This window comes from Schistocerca serialis, chromosome 2 (assembly GCF_023864345.2).
Source record: "Schistocerca serialis cubense isolate TAMUIC-IGC-003099 chromosome 2, iqSchSeri2.2, whole genome shotgun sequence".
NCBI lineage: Eukaryota > Metazoa > Arthropoda > Insecta > Orthoptera > Acrididae > Schistocerca > Schistocerca serialis.
In genome coordinates, this window is record NC_064639.1 from 545,390,450 (window position 1) to 545,413,281 (window position 22,832).

At 40.3% G+C, this 22,832-nt stretch overlaps 1 protein-coding gene across 3 annotated transcripts in view; it reads right to left on the bottom strand.

Moving 5' to 3' along the window:
- The window catches only part of LOC126457520 (peroxisome biogenesis factor 1), a 385,437-nt gene that overhangs the window by 333,292 nt on the left and 29,313 nt on the right, over positions 1-22,832 (bottom strand). For all 3 annotated transcript variants that reach the window (XM_050093859.1, XM_050093858.1, XM_050093860.1), the window contains one exon: positions 14,086-14,313. In XM_050093859.1, coding sequence (XP_049949816.1) covers positions 14,086-14,313 — 228 coding nt within the window. The remainder of the gene's footprint in view (positions 1-14,085; positions 14,314-22,832) is intronic.

Consider the following 22,832-nt stretch of genomic DNA (forward strand, 5'->3'; position numbering starts at 1 on the left):
CCAATCTCCCCAGTTATCCTTGTTAGACAATATGCTCCTTCTGCACCCATCTCCCTACCCTATGGTTCCTAAACCTATGACCGCCCCACTGCAAGACTTGCCCTATGCACCTATACCTGCCCTGTAACTGGCAAAACATATACTATCAAAGGGATAGACACCTGTGAAACAACATGTCATATGCCAGCTGTTATGTAAACACTGTTCAGCCCTTTAAATGACTACCAAGAAGTTATCAGTTCAGATGAATAGACAAAGGCAGAGAGTATATATCAGCAACACACAATAAAATGTTGCACAGCATGCTCTACGACATGACAGTCATGACCTCGGTGCCTGTTTCACTTCACACACCATCTGGATTCTTTCTCCAGGCACCAGTTTCTTATAATTCCACAGGTGGGAACTAGCACTACAGCAAGTCCTTGGTTCTTGCCACCCACCTGTTCTTAGTTTACATTAATTTCTTCTGTCTCAGCATTTCTTCACAGTAACAACTCCTTTCTTCACTCCATTTTTTTATCTGCATCTTTCATTTTCTGACCTGTCTATTTTTCACCAGCCCCATCCCACGTCTATTACATATATTGCACTTAGCTTTTCACTCTTAGTCACTCATACACAATGTTTTAGCAGTAATCTCTGTCTTGGATATTACCCTGTCTTCCACCTTTTCAAATCTCATCCGGTGCAGTCCCAACAATCAGTCTTTCCTTCTTGTACCGTCTGGTAAGTCTCCCCTGACCATGGGTTCTGGGTGACTTTTCCGAACTGTACCCCTTGTCCTAAACCTCTCAGGTTCCTTTCCATTCACCACACTTCCTTCCCATTCAACTCTTCTGCTGGAAGGAGGAGCCACTGGCTCCAAAAGCTTACATAAGTGAAACCTTTTTTATATGTGTGGTCTTCTGCTGCCACTTGCTGAGTGGATTTCTTATCTATCCAGTTACATTATATGGTCAAAAATAGATTATTTTTGTTGTTAGAAATCATAATGAGCATTATATACATCACTATTAGTGACTGTATGGCTGCCCCCCAATAACTCATTGAAGGTGTACTTCTTGTTTCTTACACAACCATTAAGAAAGTGAAGATCATCTCATAATATTGGCAGACATCATGTAGTAGCTTATTCTTTGGTTTCTAAGATTCTTTGTTGTATTTTGTTTATCGACAGCTTGCAGCCAAATCATGGTATTTATGCACAAGGCAAAGTCATGTTAGTAAATAAAACAGAATAGCATTTCTAGTGTTTGTACCTATTTCACAATTCTTGAAGCTGAACTTTACAACACAAGAAAATAAAATCAAGAAAGAAAAAAAAATCCTATTTTGCCTGTGTGAGAAATGTGATGGAAAAAGTACAATGATGCTACTTTTGCCATCCATGTTTAAGAAGAGTAGACTGTCGACTGTCGACTGTCAACAAACTGTGTTATTAATCTGGATTTAATGTTCATTTCATACATTATGAACATATTGGCTAAGTGAAACATCTGCTGTTATCAACTTTGAAAAAGCTTACACTTGACTATTTACCACAAAGTTTTACTGAACTAAAATATTTAACATTTGTTAATAACATGGTGGGACAGTGATTAAATAAACATGGTAGAAAGGATTCAGCGTTTCTTTAATGAGGAAAATATTATGAGATCAAATTGTTGCCACTGACAACTATCATCTTGATATCTATTTTATAATAGTATCAAATTAAGTATTAGGTGAGGAACTCCTAATAAAATCAACACACAAAGATAACACATTAACAACAATGGAAACATGGTAAGTCACTGTAATACATTATGAACGATATTTCATTCATTACATAAAGTGGAAAAGATAACATTCTCGAAGTGCTTATATGTATAAATCTAGAGTCAATTTCTACATAATTAGTAATGGTGGAATTAGGTTTATTTCTGAAAATTAGAAAAGAAGATGTGAAAAGACTTCTTGAAGTTGGAAACAGAAAAGTTTTTACTGGAATTTCTTGGCAAATCAGTCCATAAACAGTAATGTTTCTGGTCAACTCTTGAAAAAATATTACACTATATGCATGAAGAGCAAAAAGCGCTAAGAAGTATTCAAATACATAAATAATCAGTTTTATACAATACCATCAATTATTTCATCCAGAGTTTACATTGCAGTCTCACCTAAATACACAAGGAACGTTCAATAAGTAATGCTATACTTTTTTTTCTGAAAGCAGGTTGTCAGTGCATCATAGTATTCCTCACTCATTTGGCTGTATACTTTATTTTTGAACATATCTCCATTCAATGTGATAGCCTTATGCCACCTTACCGGGTGAGCCCACATTCCCACAAGGTACCACACTACTGGTTGACACTGGAGTCAATGTCTTGCTGCATCAATAACATCTGCACCATCCATGTATGCTTCTCATGGAGTGAATCCTTCATTGGACCAAACAAATGAAAGTCAAAAGGTGTGGGATCCAGACTGTAGGATGGATAAGGAAAAACATTCCAATGAAGTTTTGTGAGCTCCTCTCAGATGCACAGACTTTTGTGAGGCCTTGTATTGTCATGGAGAAGGAGAAATTCATTTGCATTTTTTTGGTGACAAACATGCTGACATCATTTATTATTTATTCAGTTTCCTGAGGCTAGCACAACACACATCGGAGCTGATTGTTGCACCGTGAGGGAGAACAGCAAACAGGATAACGACTATAGAATCCCAGAAGACTGTGACCATGACTCTATTCTCAGAGCATGGCTTTGAACTTTTTCTTTGCAGGAGAGGTGATGTGGTGCCATTCCTTGGATTGCTGTTTTGTTTACAGTTCAAAGTGATAGTGATAAATGCACTATGAACAGAGATGGCGAGCTGGAAAGCGAAGTGTTTGACTGAGTGTCGCGTACATTTCAACATCACAGGAGTCACAGTTGTGTGAGGCCAGCAGAGGAGATTAGACAGGTTTGCGTGATCTTGTTGTGATGATGACAGACTCACCATGCTTTTGTTCACTGCCAGGTATCCATAGATATTCTGCAACTGCTTATGAATATCTGCAATGCTCGAGAGGGAGAGGGAGAAGGAGAGGGAGGGGGGGGGAGAGGGGGAGAGAAAGAGAGAAAGAGAGAGAGAGAGAGAGAGAGAGAGAGAGAGAGAGAGAGAGAGAGAGAGAGAGATAACTTCATAACACCTCTCTGCTTGACATCATTTTGAAGGCTACGTATAGCACCACACTTATTCCTACAACAATCTCTGCATTTTTTCCAACAGAAATTGGCAGAAGAAAAAAAAAAGCTGCATTACTTACTGAATGCTCCAGTAAGTAGCATTATAACTAAGCTACAAGTAGATCTGTTACAGCTAAAAGAAATGGAAATTAGGCCAATGTCAGGTAATATTGTTTATGTACTATAAACTTAATAAACATCCTAGTGTAATAGAACAACAGCAACTCATGAGTTTATAGAAACCAAAAATAATTCAAGTAGTAGATGGTCAGAATATGAATAAAAACATTTACTGACCACAGCTCATTATCCTTTCTACAGAGCTACAAATGAATAGAAGCCTACCAAGGCAAGCCTGGGTTTGTAAGAATGTGATTACTCAATTGTTTTTATTAGAGAAATAGATGACATAGTGACAAACATGTTGCCTCATCTAAATATCAGTAAGCCTACAACAGGCGGAGAATAAAAGGAAGAGAATTTTACAAACAAGAGCTTTCAGGGCCAGATCAACAATCTTTGAGAAATGATACATAACATTCTAAAGCGCCATTCTTTGTTAGTGAAGAGCCCCATAAGGTACAGAGAATTAATAATGATAACTGCACACAATGAATGTTAAGAAAATCACAACAGCTGTTATTTTAGGTGCATTTATTAATCCACAACCGTTTTCATTCTATATAAACATCCTCAGTTGACCTAACGTTCAACAACACATAGACTAGGCTAAAAGCTACTGAAACATCCAAATAATATATGATATGTAACTGTTCATTGACTATTAATCAACTGTCTGTGTAAATATTATCCACAAAGTGTCTGAAATGTACCGATGTCATTGTTTGAACTGTCCAGTTGCCCAGTGAATTTGAAAAGTACATGCTGAAATACAACAACAACAACAATGTTTCAGTTTACTGACTGTGCTTGGTACAAGCACAGCCAGCGGTACATGTTGGGTAGGGCACAGCCATTCAATGAAAGACATAAACATCCTGGTTGGCATCTATCAACATACTGACTTTAAGACAGCAATCATTTCAAACTAAGTTTATGACGAAGTGTGAGGTGGCAACCTAGTAATTTACACATTCTCAGCTTAAAAATAAAATGTAAAATTACTTGATGTGCTAATTATGTCATGAATGCATAAAAGAAATTTTTAGGGAAAAAAATTAAAGAGTTGACAGTCAAGTGTAAAAGATACTATACATGTATTCTAACATTTTGCCAAAAACAACTGAAGGTTCGTATGGAATGAAACTGGCCATTGATAAACATTCATATCAATCAGCGAAGGAAGTACAACATGATCAAGATTAAATAATGTTACACATATTACATTTATTTAAAAGCATACTTGAACAACCTTCTAACAGATGTTCAATAAACCCTCCATGAGCCCTATTACATGCCTAATGTCTTCATAGCCACAAAAGTACTGCTCTGTAAAGCATAGTAGGATTCTAGTACATGTTGTGAAATGCACATCTGATATGGACAGTCAGCTCAGCTTCAGTGAAAATTAAGATGATGTGCCCTACACTCTTGTCATGCCTCTAAAGAAAAAAAGTCAAAGACTGTTGAATCATGCAAACTTGCTAGCACATAATATATCCTATCAAATACATCCATGAAACTTCCTGGCAGGTTAAAACTGTGTGCTGGACCGAGACTCGAACTCGGGACCTTTGCCTTTCGCGGGCAAGTGCTCTACCAACTGAGCTACCCAAGCACGACTCACGCCCTGTCCTCACCACTTTAATTCCACCAGTACCTCGTCTCCGACCTTAAAGCAGTGAGGACAGGGCTTGAGTCGTGCTTGGGTAGCTCAGTTGGTAGAGCACTTGCCCGCATAAGACAAAGGTCCCAAGTTCGAGACTCAGTCCAGCACACAGTTTTAATCTGCCAGGAAGGTTCATATCAGCACAAACTCCGCTGCAGAGTGAAATTTTCATTCTGGAAATACATCCATGTTCCCCAGAGAGGACAGATTGCTGACACGCAAACAATAAAATGCGATGAGGCTCCATCATGTGGACCCAGAGGTTTCTCTCCACAGGAAATGGTACTATGTTCAGGAATTCTGTAAGTTACGGAAGTTGTTGGTCAGGTCCAAAAGCATTCGATGTTGGTTTTCAGGGTTTCAGACATGGCTATTTGAACTATGAAAAAAAATCTTGCATAATTAGGTAATATAGTTTCTATGATGGTGTGGTTTGCGTTCCTGCAGTAGCCACAAATAATTAAGAGAATTTTGCTCATTGCACCTGTGACAGCTCAAATACCTGCACAATTGTCCAGCTCACATACTTGTATAATACACTCCACAAAATGTCAGTCACACAACAACCTCAAAAACCAGAGTGCTTACAGAACATTTTTCACTGCCAGTGTGCTCCTGCCAGTGTGCTCAAGACAAGGAATCACTGTTTTTAGAAGTCAGCAATAGAATGAAGTGAAGCTATTATGTTGTAAATATTTCCTGTCAGGAAACCAATACTCTTCAACATAATGAGAGCATTTGCCATGGTCCCTTTTTCACCGTATCACTTGTCAATGAGCTCGAACAACTCTTAGTCCACACTGTGTTCAGAACTTAACCTGTTAACAACAAGGGGTGTATGCCAACATTTTAACATGGCAATTTTAGATGGCAGTGTTTTGGACAATGGTTGTATGAGATACTGCTAGAGGTCGGGCTTGTTCTATGTCGTTTATGGCACTGCCAACTTCAGCAAGCAGTTGTAGTAGCCATTCTGGAGAACTTTGTGTATTCCAATTTGCTTTACATATTGTGCTGCTTATTGTATTCTTTTCTTATTCTGAAATAACTGAAGAGGCTGTATAGGTCCATCAAAGGGTTCAAGTATGACTCTCATGACCCAAAAAGTATTTAACAAAATTTCTTTCATGATAATGATAACTCACTTTCCTTATGTCAGCTCTAAATACTAACACAAATTTTTAAGCCTTTGCTATTTATTACTTTTGGCTGTGAACTAGCTTCTGCATACAACAAAAACTCTGCATGTGGTAATCATTCAACCATTCCTCAAGCTGCACTTCGTAGATAGACAGGGTCATTAGAGGTGGAATGTACATCATAAACTTTTCCAGGGGGATTCACATTCAAAATGGTATGGGCAAAGCAACCATTGTATCCAGCTCATACAAAGAAAGAGCATTTTATAAATCTAAACAACTAAATTTAGATCACAGGTTCTGACAGCTGATGAAATTACAAATTGAGTAACAGCAGTTACATTTATATGTATATGAAGCAAGTACATAAATTTAAAAGCAAATCTCTCCCTGTAAATCAGTTGTGTGTCAAGTTTTGTATCTACCAATGTGTTATGGAAGGACTGGCTGTCGGACAGTAATCTAGAATAATTATACAATTACCCTAACTCACTTTCATTAAAACTCTCAATAGGTCCATACGAAAACAAAAAGCCACTTCTGTTCAAATTTTTTTTATGGCACACACTGACATGGAAGGAGACATTTATCTCTGTGTTTTTGTGTTGGCATCACGTAAAGAGGGCAACCTTAGAACTAAAAAAACTGGTCCACGTGTCTGAGGATTCTGCATAAACTTCATTATGTACATAGACAGTTCATCCATCCCAGGAATTGAGAATCTGGACAATTTTTGCCTGTTATTGACATTAATACTGGCAAGATATTGTTCCAGGAATTCCAAGTATTTTGAGAATGTTTTAATTTTAAATTTGAGGAGGATAACAAATGGCAAAAGAAATAATTTTTTGTATGATATAATTACAAATCAACACTTTTTTAATTTTTTTTTCCTTTACTTAATGCTGTGAAACATTGCTTCATCCCAAATTTCATGATTCTAGGTCAATGAGAAGTAACCTATAAATGTTGATGAGTGAGTTTATGACTACCAAAACATGTGACAGATCACTCTATCATTTGATTGAATTGACTTTGAAGCTAATGTTTATTACACCACAAAGGAACTGCACACCTTAGTATGTGATATAAATTTCAACTTGATATGTCTACCTATTCCTGAGAAAAATAGGTCTTAACAGACAGATGGACAGGCAGACAGTCGGATAATAAATGACAAAAAAATATTTTTTATGTGATGTAATTTCAAATTCACAATTCTTGTATTTTTTCCTCTAGCTGTACTGTAAAACCTTGCTTCTTGTCAAATTTCATGATTCTAGGTCAACAGGAAGTACCAAACAGGTTTTGATGATTAACAAAGTGTGTGACATAATTAGCAGTATCTTTTGATGGCACTGACTTATAAGCTTCAATTTTTTTTTCACTGCCAAGAGACTCTAGACCTTAGCATGTGACATAAATTTCAACTTGATATGTCTACCTGTTCTGAGAAAAAAGGGTTTCTAACAGTCACACAGACAGACGGACATGACAGTGACCCTGTAAGGGTTTCGTTTTTACTGACTGAAGTACAGAATCCTAAAAAGTCCTCACCGCCAACAAAGATGTTGCAGGTGTAGGTCAGTGCAGCCACCTCATAGGGATGGCAATGTGGAGCATGTTTTTAGCCATGGAAACATCCTACTCATGTTACAAAACTGCTGGAGACACAACATTTTGCCTCACTCACTTAACTGTTTCACTTGTTTTGTCTTATTTGTCAGATTCGTTTCCAGTTTGTCATTTGTCAACAGGCTCACTGGTGTAGATGTCTGTCATCACGCTAGATAACAGCATGCTCTGACCTCCATTACCTCGGAATCAGTCTTGTAGAGTTAGCTATTAATTCCACGAGGTTGTGAGAACATGGCCTCAACAGATGTCAGAGTAAAGATGATGCTTGCCTGAAGTCAAAGGTCTGATTTGCTATCCGTCTGTGTACTGCCAATACGTAAGTGCTATATTCTACGCTGCCACTTGCAATAAATATCTAGAAATCCCTTGCCTAGCTAGCAACTCCCATTCTCTCTTTCACACATAGTTTTCCCCATCAACTGCATTTGAAATTCAAACCATTTTGTTTATGATGCAAGAGTAGTGGTTAATTGGTCTCCTACCATATTGTCATAGCATTCTGAAGTTCTATGGTCAGGAGTAAGTGAACTTCTCTGTCTCTTTAAAACTTTTTCTGTTCTAATAATTTCATGTGTGCAACAGGGCTATTCCTACTAATATTCTGACATTGTGAACCAGGGGCTCCCATAACAGAAAGGCTGTCTCAATCTCCATACATACTGAAGAATATATCTAAATAACATTAAAATTCTACTAATTGTTTATTGTCTGTAACCATCCCACCTGTCCCTCTATATGTATACAGCATATTATGGTATAAACAGAGCACAGAACTTATGTTTGTGAACACAAACTGATTGTGTCAATAAATTGATTTAGTGAGTGTAATCACTAACTAACTATAAAAGTGTCCCAAGCTGGGGCACTTCAGCTGGCAACGAGGTGTGGCAAGAATTTCACATGACTGTTCCAGACACGGCTTCTGTGTTTTGTATTGACATGGCGTTGGTAGATGTACCCGCGGAACTTACTTATCCAATGATCCTTCTGCTACAACCGATGCAGTGGGTCAACGAGGCTCTTCTAGAGAAGCTCACGGATCTGGTGCACTGACCACTAGAAGTTTCAGAGCACGTGGACACAGCCCTTGCCCCCCAGCCAGGAGTTCCAGCAGCCTCCCCCTGCCTTCATAGTGTTTGACCACAAAGTGAAGCTGTGGTCATTCTACCTAGTGCATATGGAATAACATTTCTTGGTCCATGTGTTGACAGTTGACGTCTAGTGGTGTGCTTCTCTTGTGGCCAATGCCGGCCCCTTTGTGTACCTACTCATCCAACAGCAGCATTCTGAGGGTGATCCGGACTCTTGTTTCCTATAAACCTGAAGTCCTATGTTCATGTGCCCATGGCCATCTACCATGTTTTTAGTTGTTACAATCTTTTTCACGAGTCTTATAGGGAGTGGATTAGCTGACTCCAGGGACCCTCGGGACTGTTGTTTCTAGCACACTAATGGCCAGTGTAAACGTTTGTACACTTTCTCCCTGGTGTGTGACACAGTTCTAGTGCACTCCCCAGATGAGGCTCTCCAGAACGATTTGCTCAACCTTAAGGAACCCTCCCTTGAATACCCTTCCCTCCTGCAGTCAATGTTTTACTAGCCATTTTTCCACCACGCCAAATGTTTGGCATGTGGAAAGTCTGGCCACAGGTCCAAAGTTTGCTGCTCCTAGTCGATGTCTGTCGACTGGGCATCTCCTGTCACCTCTGACTCTGACAACTCTGAGGGCAGTGATACTCTGCCATCTGTTCTCCTGATCCACATAGTGCTCCCTTCCTGCCACAAATCAGTCTTTCTCCCTGTCCTGCTTGACGGCATCCCAGATTCTCTCTAAATCGATACAGGGTCCTCTGTCACCATCATTAACTGGCCGACATATAAGGCCCTGGGATCTCACCTCTCCCCCTCTCTAGCCTTCCCACACCCAGCTACGCACTTTTAGCAACAACCTCATTCCTGTCAAGGGCATCCTTTCTTCTCGTAATCAGTACGGGGATACAGCTCTCACGGGGCACATTCTGGTGGTGATCTACCTGGCACTCCTAACCATCTTGGCTTGGACCCTTTCACCACTTCGGGGGATGCAAATTCACAATACCAATCCTCATGTCAGTCATGTGGAGGCAGATTCCTATCCCTCCAAATTGTTTGCCAAGTACCTCGAAGTGTTTTCTGCACCCTCTTCTGGCCTCAAGGACTTTGAGGCACATGTCCCACTTCTTCTGTCAGCTGTTCCTAAGTTTTAGAAAGCTTGAACCATTCCCTTTGCACTCCGAGACCATCTCCAACAGGAACTCTGGTGTCCTCACTCCTATCTCCAATAGTTGCTGGGCTACCCCATAGTTTTTGTCGAGAATCCAGATGGTGCCTTACACATCTGCAACCATTTCAGTGTCATGGTCAATGCCCAGTCAGTTGTGGACTCTTACCCTATCCCCAAAGTTGAGGAGATTTTGTCTAAACTGGGCAACGGCAACATTTTTGCAAAAATTGATCTTTGTGACCCATACCTCCAACTTCCTTTGGATGCAGCGTCCAGGAACATTTTCGTTATTAATACCCCATCGGGTCTTTTTCAATACAATTGACTCCCTTTTGGTATCGGCAGAGTACTGGCGATTTTCTAGCGGTATCTTAAGCAATTTTTGTGGGATGTTCTGCATGCTACCAACTACCTGGACGATACCTTGGGTGCTGGTGACTCTGCCGAAGACCTCGGCCACAATCTGGACCTTTGTTTGCAGTGTTTGATCATATGGGCCTCCATTGTAACAAGGACAAGGGTGACCTGTTTGTGTGACAAGTGGAATATCTTGACCATATCCTTCGTGTTTCTGGAATCCACCCAGTCCCACAGTTTGTTAAGTCCATCCAGAAGCTCTCTGTGCCTCGCAACAAGACTCAACTCAAATCTGTCTTAGGTCAACTGAACTATTACCACCATTTCATTCCCAATGCAGCTGTCATTTTGGAGCCTCTCCATCACCGCCTCTGCAAGAATGTCCAGTGGCGCTTGTCCCCTGGGTGTGACATGGTGTTCCACGTATTAAGATAGGCGCTCCTCAAGCCTACCTGCTTGATGACCTATGATCCCTCCCGGCCACTCATGCACACCGCCAAAGCCTCCAGTTATGATGTGGGAACTGTTCTTCCCAAGTGATTGATGGAGTGGAGTGGCCGATTGCATTTGTCTCTAAAACTCTTAATTCTGCTCAGTGTAACTACAGCCAAACCACATAAAAAGCATTGGCCATTAGTTTTGGGTCCAAAATGTTCCATGATTATGTCTATGGGTGTCCATTTATCCTCTATATGGATCACAAGCCCCTGCTACTCCTCCTCTGAGCTGTAGCACCTGGTCCCACCAACACAGCCTGCTGCCTCCAGCACTGAACCCTGTTCCTCTCTACCTATTTTAATGAGACAGTTTTTCACTCTACCACCCATCATGCCAAAGCTGAATTCCTTTCCGGCTTCTACTGGGAGAGGATCCGGCATTTGAAGCTGATCCCAAAGTCTGCTGCCACCTCGACTCCACTGTCAATGGCACCATTGTGTGGCTACCCCTAGTTGTGGACCTCTACCAACACCACGCTGCAGAAGATTTGATCCTTCATATCCTCCTCCAGCACATCCAGCACTGCTGGCCCTGCAACAGGAAGGCTCTGGCACATCTGGATCTCAGGTATTCTGGGGTTGTCGCCAGGACCTCTCTTCCCTGGCATTGTCCTGCTACTGGGCGACAACAGCCACACTCGATTGGTCATTCCGGTGGTTCTCCACAACTGCGTCCTCTGGTTGCTCCACGAAGGACAATGGGGGACTGTTCTTACCAAGCAGCTGGCTTGCCATCATGACTACTGGCAGGGCATGGGTTATGATATCATGGATTTGGTTGCCACCTGCCCTATCTGCCATAGACAGCAGGTGGCCCAGCATCAGTGATACTTCACATCGCCATCCCTTGGTCCTGCTTATAATTGGACATTGCCGGCCCCTTCCTTGGCTCATTGTGGCTTATTGTAGTGGACACTGTGTCCAGTTTTCCGTTCATGGCCTGCATGTCTTCCACTTTCCTCTTCCCACACCGTTTGGGTCTTTACACAAATTTTCGCCCTTGAGGGCCTTCCTGAATCTATTGTCACGGATAATGAGCGTCAGTTTACTTCCTATGAATTTTCTGCCTTCTGTACTAATTGCAGCATTGCATTAATCCACACTACACCTTTCCACCCTGCCTCCAATGGCACTGCTGAGCATTTTGTGTGGACTCTAAGCCTCAAATATCCAAACTACACCAGCACCACTCCCTCAAAGAGACTCTTCACCTTTTTCTCACATCATACCATGCCACTCCGATGGAGGGCTAATCTCCAGCAAAGAGCTCCATGGTCACCCTCTCTGCTCCTCTCTGTCCATTCTCCACCTCACAGACCATCCCACCTCTCCCCCTTCTTCCCGTTGACATTGTTTTTCTCCTGGACACCAAAATGGGCAATGAACTTTGTCCACGACCAGCTCTGGTGGCTGCTGGCCACCATTTCCCATCACCTGGACCAAGTTATACTTCTCATCACACTCCTCGATGGCTCCCAATCCCACAACATCTAAACCAACTCTGCACCCACCGTAGTTACCCACCTCCGACAGAATCGGCCCCTCCTCTCTCTGTTTCAGATACACAGGACTCTTGACTCACTGCATGCCCAGCCAATGTGTTGCTCCTGTGCCCAGCCTGTTGACACCTTCACCTGCTGTCCCAATGGACATCGATCCACCAGCATCCCCTGCCCAGCCCTGCAGCTATGCTTCCGGCAATGACACGGCCCTCGACTTCAAGTCTTGCCTCTGCCTCTGCCTCTACTCAGTATTTCTTGGGGAAGGGGAGAAGATATGTTGTGTTTCCAGTGTCTCCTACAATGACACCAACACCCAATGTCACACTGCTACGCAGGTCATCGCTCCAGCTCCACAGGCACACCAGCGGAAGTCAGCCGAATTTCACCTGGCCAAGGAAGCACACTAGTACCAAGGGCACACAGAAGAGCAGTAGAAGCTCCCACCCTTTGGTGCATCTGCCACACCATTTTCCTCAGCCAGTCCAAAACCACATTGCTAAACCAATAGCTATCTAATAGTCATTCATCACATGGGTATAACTGCCATCACCCGGAGAGCAGCAAGCAGTTCCATCTCCACCAGCAGAAGGAGAAGTTTGCCAGCACCACGCTGCCGCCCAGACTCGACATTGCCCTTGCCACCCAGGACCAACATGCATTTCCACCCAGCACCAACATGCATCACTACACAGGGCTCAAGTTGTGGACTCTGAAGTTGGAGCTCCTTGTATTGCTCATGAGATGGGACTTTAATTTTCTGCCTACTGTGCATGTGTATGAAGAGTCTTTTTCTTTTGCAAGAGAACTTTTTCAGAGGATAGTCTCACCAAGATTTATTTATGCTGTTTTCCATGAACTTTAAGTTGTCAAAGAAGTAATTCCTTTATTTTCAAGAAGGATTTTTTTATTTGTTTTGAACTGCTAAAGGAGCACAGAACTTACATTTGTAACCATAAATTGATTGCACCAATAAATTGATGAGTGAATGCAATCTCTGAGTTACTGTAACTGTGCCCCAAACCAGGACACTTCAAAGTCCATGGAAAATTAAAGCTTCATATCACTCCTTGGGGCATGCTTGAAGAGCACAACCATCAGCATACTGCACGCAAAAGAAGGGAACCAATTTAGATGCCCAACCAATTTAGAGACCCACACTCTAACACAGTTTCCACTTGCCACATACAGTCAATGCAGCATGTATTCTTCATAGCCTAAGAATATTCAATTTGAAAACACAGTTCAGCTATGTGCATTCTAGATCTGGCATTTTCTCATATGGGGTGGCAAAAACTGTCTTAAAAAACTAAGTAGAATAATTTGCAATTAAGTTTAACCAATTAAACTATTAGCAAAAAATTGATCCATACATATTTGGAAAAGAACTAACATCTGTAATATCTCAAGAAAAGATAATTCACACTTTATGTCAAATATTAGCACACACTATAAAATATGGTATAAGCTATTATCATACATGTTGAAGTATGACAAGTTCAAAAATTACACTAATACACAATTAAATGACTAAGTTTTAATTGACTTTTCATTCTAGTATAGTGTGCAATATTTCTTCAAATACATTTCAGACTTTATTTTCAGTGAATATAAACAAAGGTTTTTGAGTGTCTGAGCCCAATGCAGTTAATATAGACAATATGTAACATAAATTATTCACTTACTAAAAGATCCCAGTCTTCAGATGACAGTGGTGAAACACACACTTTGCTCACTGCAGCAACATTTGGAAAATAAGAAATAAGCACTGTATCCTCATTTTTTAACCCTAGTTTCTGCGCAAAGACAGAGCTAACAGAAACTTCATTTTGTTCAATAGAACTGTCTGCATAAGGACTCCAAGAAACAAAAGCTACCTGCTCATTGCCATATTCCATTTTTAATCCTCCAACCTGCAATTAAAAAAAAAAAAAGATAATTTAATAATCTGAATCATAATGCATTCCATTTCATATGCTGATATTTACAGATCAGTCTGAATATTTCAAGAATGATTTGGGAAAGGTCTACAACCACTCTTCCAAACAGCATATACAGCAAACTCCAATTTACTCTATGTAGGGAGAAACACAATGAAAATACCTCTACCCTGCTCCACTCAAAATTAAGACTGCCAGCCACAGAGTTTAAACAACTATTTCAATTTATCCTCTTGGATTCCATTCATTCCATGCTTCTGAATTTAATTCGGTTGGCATTACATAGTTTCAAAGTGAGTTTCAATACGGATGAGAGACTTGGAAAATTATAGTTTTCATTTGGGTTGATTTTCCTCTTCCATGGCTACTATGTTAGCTGATACTCAAAGATAAAAATGCTTTCAAGTGCCCAACAACATCAGTGAGAAAAAATAAAATGTTACACACTCAAGAACTGATTAAGAAAACACCACTTGCAAGCACAATCACATTCAGTGTACCAGTAGTTTAGGGAATGGGTCATTTGCATCCCAAAAAGCTTGCAGATACCATATCAAACAATGGAAAATCCAGGATGGAATTTAACAATATTAACTGATAGGGCTGTGGTCGTGTGTGCGTGTGTGTGTGTGTGGTATTTGCACAAGTGTGTGTATGAATGTTTTCTAATTTTGAAGGCCTTGTTGGCCGAAAGCTCAGTTTCCGATAGTCTTTTTGTTGTACCCATCTGCGACTCGGCATCTCTGCTACATGGTGAAAAGCCTATCCTTTTCACAGTACAGCTTGCACATAAGTCTTCATGTGTATTCTTCACAGTTCATGGCTGCAGCTCTATCTAACATCAGAACAGATAGTTCAGCGCTTGAGGCTCTATCACTAGATGCTCAGGAGGTTCAGTTGCATTAGGTCAAAGTTAACTTTCAACATTGCTACTGTTAATGAAAGAAGCCTATGTGATTCTGAGTCTAAGATAAAATAAAAACCATGCAAGCCTATTATGTTAAAATAGAAGGCCACTTCATTCACTCAATTAATCTGAGAGAGATAAGACTGGACAAACTAGCAGCAGCTTATGCATGCCATCTTCTAGGTCCCTCCATTCCCTTGGAAAGGAAAGGGATTGCCAAGAGGTGAACAAAAACAAACAGGCAAGAAAAGAATGTGGTAGCATGGGATGAATGATTACAGATGGAAAGACAGATGATTAGAGCTTAACGTCCCACGACAACTAGGGCATTAGAAACGGAGTACAATCTCTGATTGTTTCAAGGATGGGGAAGGAAATTGGCCATGCCCTGCCAAAGGAACCATCCCAGAATTTGTGTGGCATGATTTAGGAAACCTAAAGTAGGATAGACGGATGCAGGTTTGCACCATCATCCTTCCAAATGCAAGTCCAGGTGCTAACCACTTCACCATCTTGCTCAGTTGAGTATTGCAGATGGAGGGACATGGAAGAAGGGCGAGGGGAGGGATGGGGCAAAGAAGAGGGGCAGGTGTGTGTGTGTGTGTGTGTGTGTGTGTGTGTGTGTGTGTGTGTGTGTTTTCCAAACAAAGAATTCTTCAATGGACTCTTCATTGCGGGGGGGGGGGGGGGGGCATTTTCTTATATAAAATTGCTCAAGACAAATTAATTACACTGGTTATTTGACAATCGAATGACCATGCTGCAAGGAAAGATTTTAATTAACTGCATTTCTTATTTCATGGAAAATAACTGAGTATGTTGTACCTCCACATAAAGCCAAATGCTTTTTCAATGCCAAAGAGTATCCCTATAAGGTGCTGTCCATGTATGTAAGCTTTCTGTAGAGCTGTCTCCAGTGGAGTCATTTTGTCTAAAATAGAACAGCACTTTCTGAAGCCACATTGCAAGGATCTGCTAAGTGTCTTACTCACCAACACCCATACTAGAGAGTAATTTACCATTCATTAAAAGGTTTACCTACACAGCATGTGACAGCAGCACAACAGTAACTGCATATGGAGGTGCTATCCTTCCCTGGTTATAAGATGGAAATCACAATGGAGTCCCTCCATGTGTCTGGGTATCATACATAGTTGAAAGGATAAAGGAGTGTTTCTTTCACATGCTATTTCTGTGGCTGTATCCTTCACAGCAGACAAGGTGTTTTCCAGTACTACACCGAGAGGGTGGAATTACAGCCTTCTCAGCTGTAGAAATTAAAGTCCAAATAGCCCCTCTCTACAGCTCCTTTTTGATGTAGGAATGTGTGATCTCTGTTTCCGAAAAACGGTATGTTATACAGGGAATTATCCATGGCTTGTACTAAGTCAGCTGGAGAAATTTATGTAACCTCATCATTTATTATGGCAGAGATAGCTGTTCAGCTGGCTTTACCATAGAGCCTCCAGATTGATTCTCATACTCTTGTGTGGGATGAGGAACCATGAACAGCATTCAGTAACTCTTGTCATGACATTCCTCAGGTATCGTAATTGTTTGCCGTGTTTTTACCCTCGTTGCACAAAAGGCTGCTAAATTATCTCATGTTTGTCTGGTTTCTAGCTTTCACAGCACTGCCTATGCCTTCCTGATTAGAGACCAGCATTTGTTTTTCCACCACAGTATAGGTTGCCTCTTACGATGTTACGAGATCTTTGGTGTGCATGACTCAGCCACAATATAAATTATACTTTTAACAGAATTCAACACGATCTTCATGTACAAATACAAACTGGGAACAGAGCATCCAGTATGCTCTACTGATAACTGATTTCAGCAGCTGCCTTTTTGGTTCTCTTAAATCTGAAAAGTGTGTCCAGATAGGGAAATGATCGCTTAATGCAATTCAGTGCCCACTTCTGCTCAGCAATGTCTGCGAGGGTATGTGCATAGATGGAGAGGTCAGTGGCTGAGCATGACACTGTGACTCAGCTAAAATGCACAATTTAAGAAGACAATGGGATCCTCGAGAATGCAATCCCTGGATGCAGGTGCCTCAGGTGCCGTTGGAACCCCTGAGTACGTGCTGTGGATTAAATCCCCAATACGTAGGAATGGCTGGGGAGTAGCCTAGTAAGGTCTATGAGAGCCTATTTATTTAGTGGGTCATGAAGTGGTAAGTATGCAATGCACACAGTTTTCATCAGTATTTGGATGACAACAGGTGTGTATGGCAAGCTGATGGTGAGTGGAACAAGTGGGCTGTGGTATATGCTACTAAAGAATGACACTACCCCGCCCACAGCCCTGTAACCACTAATGACATATTTCCTACGGAGGCAGTAAGTTACTAGCACAGAGGCATCAGTAGTTTTCAAGTTTATCTCCAACAGATAAAGGCACAGTGGACTTTTCTGTGTTAGGAGTTTGAGTTCCTCCATATGCGTTCTGAGTGCACTTGCACTCCATTGAGTTATGAAAGCTACCAATCAATGATGGTTTTCTTTTTCACTGCCTCTCTTCTTTGATATCAGGTGGAAGATAATAGGGGGAAAGCTGCCAGTGACTTTGGTTCCTTGATAGGGATACCTCTGTCCACAAAGTTGCCTTTGCCATTAGAACACAACAGGACTTACCAATCCAATAGTTTTAAATTGATTTTCTTTGGCTTTGCTGGCTTTTAGCTGAATCTTTCTCTATTATTGAAGGTGATAGTGTTGGTATGGGTAATGATGCAGACTTTCTGAGCTACTACAGATTTAATATTTTTGTTTGGAAGACCAACTGGCTTCTAAGCACCTGAAGGTTCAGAGGAAATTTTATTTTTGCAGGTGCAGCTGCAAGTGTATGTACTTTTTCCCAACTCAGATGTCTAAATCTAGTTCAGGTTTTGTTCTTGATGATTTTTTTAAGGGAAGTTGCATCATCTTGAACGATTTCTTAGGCTCCCCATAAGGGATTCTCCTTGCCACCTACAGTTTCCAAATATTTTTTTCTTTAATGTAAACATGGCACTCCTTGCCTTTTAGATACTTTGGTGGATATGCACACAATTCATTTGTTTTGGATGCCTGTTATCTGCATCTACTACACATAGCTTCACTATTACAACTAAAAGTTAATAATAAGTCTGTGGAAATGTTAGGCATTTAAAATATTTTGTTGGGTTTGGTATTTAGAATCTAATTTCATGACAAATAAATCAAGCTGTGATATATTCTGGTAGTATGAGGGAACTAAATGCTAAAATGAACACCATAGATTTTCTAGTGACTCATTTACATTCTTCTTCATGTTCATCATCACCATGATGTTCGCAATTGATTATTCTTCCTCCATTTCTTTGGGGTTAGGTTCCATTAGATTGTGGAATTTAATCACACCCTTGCTGAAACTGACGGTGGAACTGTGGGGTGGTGAGTAAGTAATCAAATGGTTGGTACTTTGTTATGTTATTATAAAAAGACACTTAAATTGTTTGTGCGTACTTTACACCTACCTCTGCTTCTTACAAAAGCCTAATAATTATTTTTGTGGCCAGCCAGAAAGCACTGGAGAACAAACCGACCATAATTTCTAGGCTGCAAGTCCACACTACTCTTTGTACTCACTGAAAGAAAATGCTCCTACTTGCTATTGACTCAATGGCATCAGGAACTATGACTATAAACAAAAGTTTTGAGTTTTAACTGATTGATATATTCAGAAAATGTTCATACACACAAAATGTAATATTATCCACAATGATGATAATAATATCCCTATCGGACAGCAGTACTATTAACAGTTCAGGGGCAACCTCTATGGGAAGTTCCAATTAAAATGATCTATTGCCCTGACTTCTAATCACAAAAAATTAATTACGAGCCTTAAAAGTGGAAAATAATCTTGCCATTTTCCACACAGTTTAGTTCACATTAAGAGCAGCACAAAAACAGTTGCTTCCATGAAATCTTTGCAATCTAAGATGGTGTACAGTCCTTGCAAGTTCACTTCCTACTTTTACTGAAAACAATTTCATAGAGGCACAGCAGACCGTCAGACGGAACATCCGCTATGAACCGCCTTACGCACATGTAGTAGTATCTAAATAGTTGCTTTCTCGAACTTGTATCAATCTATCTCACTGTTGTTTAACAATGTACAATCTTCTTTATTATTATATGCAAAGGGTTAAGCTTGCTTTAGTTACTGAAAAAGTTTTATCTCAACTGCATTTAAACTTTGTTGGTTAGAATTTTTAGAGTTGAATCGACAGTAGAACATGACCTTTGAACCGCATCTTTAAGGTTTCTTGTAATTATTATTATTTACAACATAGTCTTAAAATTTTGTATGGATGTTTTCTTTCCTGAATGTAATCTAGTGCTGTAATTAGAAATTTCTATTACTAACACAAATGATACCTAATCTATCATCAATAAGGACGTTTTGATTCCAAATTTTGTTTTTAGTACATAACTTCAAAACTAATAGAGGTAGCTTATTGGTGCCCACAGTTACTGTTTTTATATCAAACAAAGGCTACATACAAATTTTCATCTTTCTGTGTTTAATATTTAGCACCTTCAATTTTCATACAAATGCTGATTTTAACCAAAATATTGCTCTGATCAAGTTGAGACTTGTAAGTTTTAGTTATGACACACTTTTGCATATCCTGAACAGTTTTTAGCTTTGTAGTCTTATTATTCGGTGCCACCCTTTTCTTTTAATTCTCAGACCTTACAAAACTGAAGAATACACGGATGAAGTTTGGAAAAGTTATTTTAATTTTTAATTTCACTCTTAGATTATGGTTCAATCCTTTGTATGTTGAGCACAAATACATTACGAAGATGTGGCGCTGGTAGAAATGAACTGCGCAAGCCCCCGTACACTCCGTGCTTCTGTATGTCTTACAATGATACAGCACTTGTTTCGCCTCACTATGTGCTGTGGTGACCAGGGACACTGACAACCCTCACAAAAGTTATGATGCGTCAGTCAAAGTAAGCAACACACACGCGCTCTGTAGCAGCCATGCGGGAACATCAACCTCTTCCTGAAGAGTGAGTATTTAAGCCAGCCTAGGAACCAGTATGGGTAGTTCTCAGGACCAAGAGCAGTCAGAGTGATGAGCTGACTGCTTACATTCCATCAGTTAAGCTCTAATTGACGTGCCACTGGAGAAGACTGTGTCACACCAAGAATTTAGGCTTGCAGTAGGCAACAGTTCTTCAAGTGCTAGATTTTTCCATTTTAGTCCTGGCTGCCAGGAGTTAGTTGCAGCCTATACCTCAGAACTGTATTTAGCAGGAACCACTGAAGAGGTGGAGTTAATTTCTCATTATCCCTGTTGTAACCACCAGTGTTTTTCAAGCTAATAAAGAAGCTGTTTGTAACATCTATTGGAGCTCTCCTCAGTTGGTAACAAAAAGTATGATTTGTCACTATGCATACCAGTTAGTATATGGTAGATGCCTAATGTTTTGGAACCCAAAAGCTTAGATACTTCTTGTTGTGCAGCTGTCTCCACCAGTTAAGTGTCATTTGAATGTCAACTCATTCCTTTCACAGACCCTAGCAATTGGTTCTAAACCTTCGCAAATATCGAAAGGAAGATATTTTTAAAAGATCTGTTCTCTCTCTCAACTTTTTCTTTTTCTGTGAGTTGTAAGTCTTCTGACTCATTTGATATGTCCTACCAAGAACTCCTCTACTCTTCATTTCGGAGTAGCACTTAAACCAAGCATCATCAATTATTTGTTGGATATGTTGTCTCCATCTCCCCTATAGTTTTTACCCTCTACACCTCCCTCTAGTACAGCTAAAGCTATTCCCTGGTGTTTGAACACATGTCATATCATACTGTCCCTTCTTCTGCTTAGTGTTTTCCACATTTTCCATTACTTGTTGAATAGCACATCCCAATTTCTATCAGTCCACTAAATTTTCGACATCCTTCAGAACTGTATCTCAAATGCTTCAATTCTGTTTATCAGGTTTTCCCACTGTCCAAGATTTACTTCCAAATAATTCTGTCCTGTATATGCACTTTCTCAAAAAATTCTTCCTGAATTTAAGGCATATGTTTGGTACTACTAGGCTTCATTTAGCAAAGAATGCTCTCTTTGCCCATGACAGTTTGGTTTTTACGTACCCCTTACTTTGTTTGTAATTCCTTATTTGGCTCTGAAGATAAAAGAACTGGTTCACTTTGTGTACTTCATAGTCCCTAACTACATTGTAAGTTTATCCCTAATCTCATCTCTGTTTCATATTTCCACGGTTTATCTTAATCCATATCCTGTGCTCATTATACACTGTTCATTCCATGCAACAGGTCATGTATTTTTCTCATTTTCACTGAATACGGCTATGTCATCAGTGAATCTGATTGATATCCTTTCACCCAAGTTTAATACCACTCTGAGACTTCGTCATTACTTCCTCGATGTACAGATTGAACACTACTGGAGAAAGACTGCATCCCTGCCTTACACCATTTTTAATCTAAGCACTTCATTCTTTGCCTTCCATTCTTACTGTTCCCTCTGGGTTCTTACAGATATTGTGTACTACCTTCTAACCCAGTAGATTGTGATGGTGATGATGGACACACGACAATGGAGTATTTAACAACCCACTTACCAAGATTTTCGAGATGAGTATGGTTAAAACAAATTAATAAAAGTTTCAACACAGATGAAATGAAATCAGTTGAGCCTTCAGAGTCATGTCATGTACAGTCCAGCGTGACAGACTGTGAATGCATTTGGTAGGCAGCCTATGACACACAGTCAGACAAAACTACTGAGCACTCAAGGGATTCCATAATTGTAAATTGTGGTGCTCATCTACAATGTTATTAAATATATATTTGAAAATCACATACAGAGTATTTTCTTTTTTAAAAGTAGTCATGTATCAAATAATTATGGACATCTGAAGAAGCCAACGTGGTAATTTACTCCACCCTTAGCATAAAATATTACTATTTGCCATATTCATTTAAAAAATATGGCCTTGTCACTCACAGACAACTGTTGAAAAGTTGCTACAAATGTGAGCAACCAATGGTATTGCTTGCAGGCATCTCCGGTATGGAATACATTCTGTACCCCTGTCACACGAAGAGTAATTGCTGTCTGAGTGTAAGCAGATGTGTGCAACTTCAGCACAGAAGTTGAGCATGAGAGTTGTTCTAAATGTGCCTGTGGTCAATCTAATGGACTCATGGTGGACAGAATCCGGTACCTTACATTATGATGATCTAGCAGACACATACACCGTGCATCTCTAATAAAGTTGGGATGGAAGAGAAGCTGTATAAAACTGGAGCAGACATATTTGGTCTACGACCCCCCCCCCCCCCCCTGCCCCCCACCTCCCACCCCAACCAGTGTGCAACACATTAAAAATAATAAGGGCTTTGCAGGACCAAGTTCTCAAGTTCTGCAAATGAGGCAGCCACGTAACCCGGCCAAAACGGAAGCTCAGATAACTCACTGAATCTTTGAAATTTTAAACAGTGATCCTTATTTAAGTTCTAGGAGGTTAAAAAGGTGATGAGAGTGGTCAAAAACAAAACAAATCAACTTTT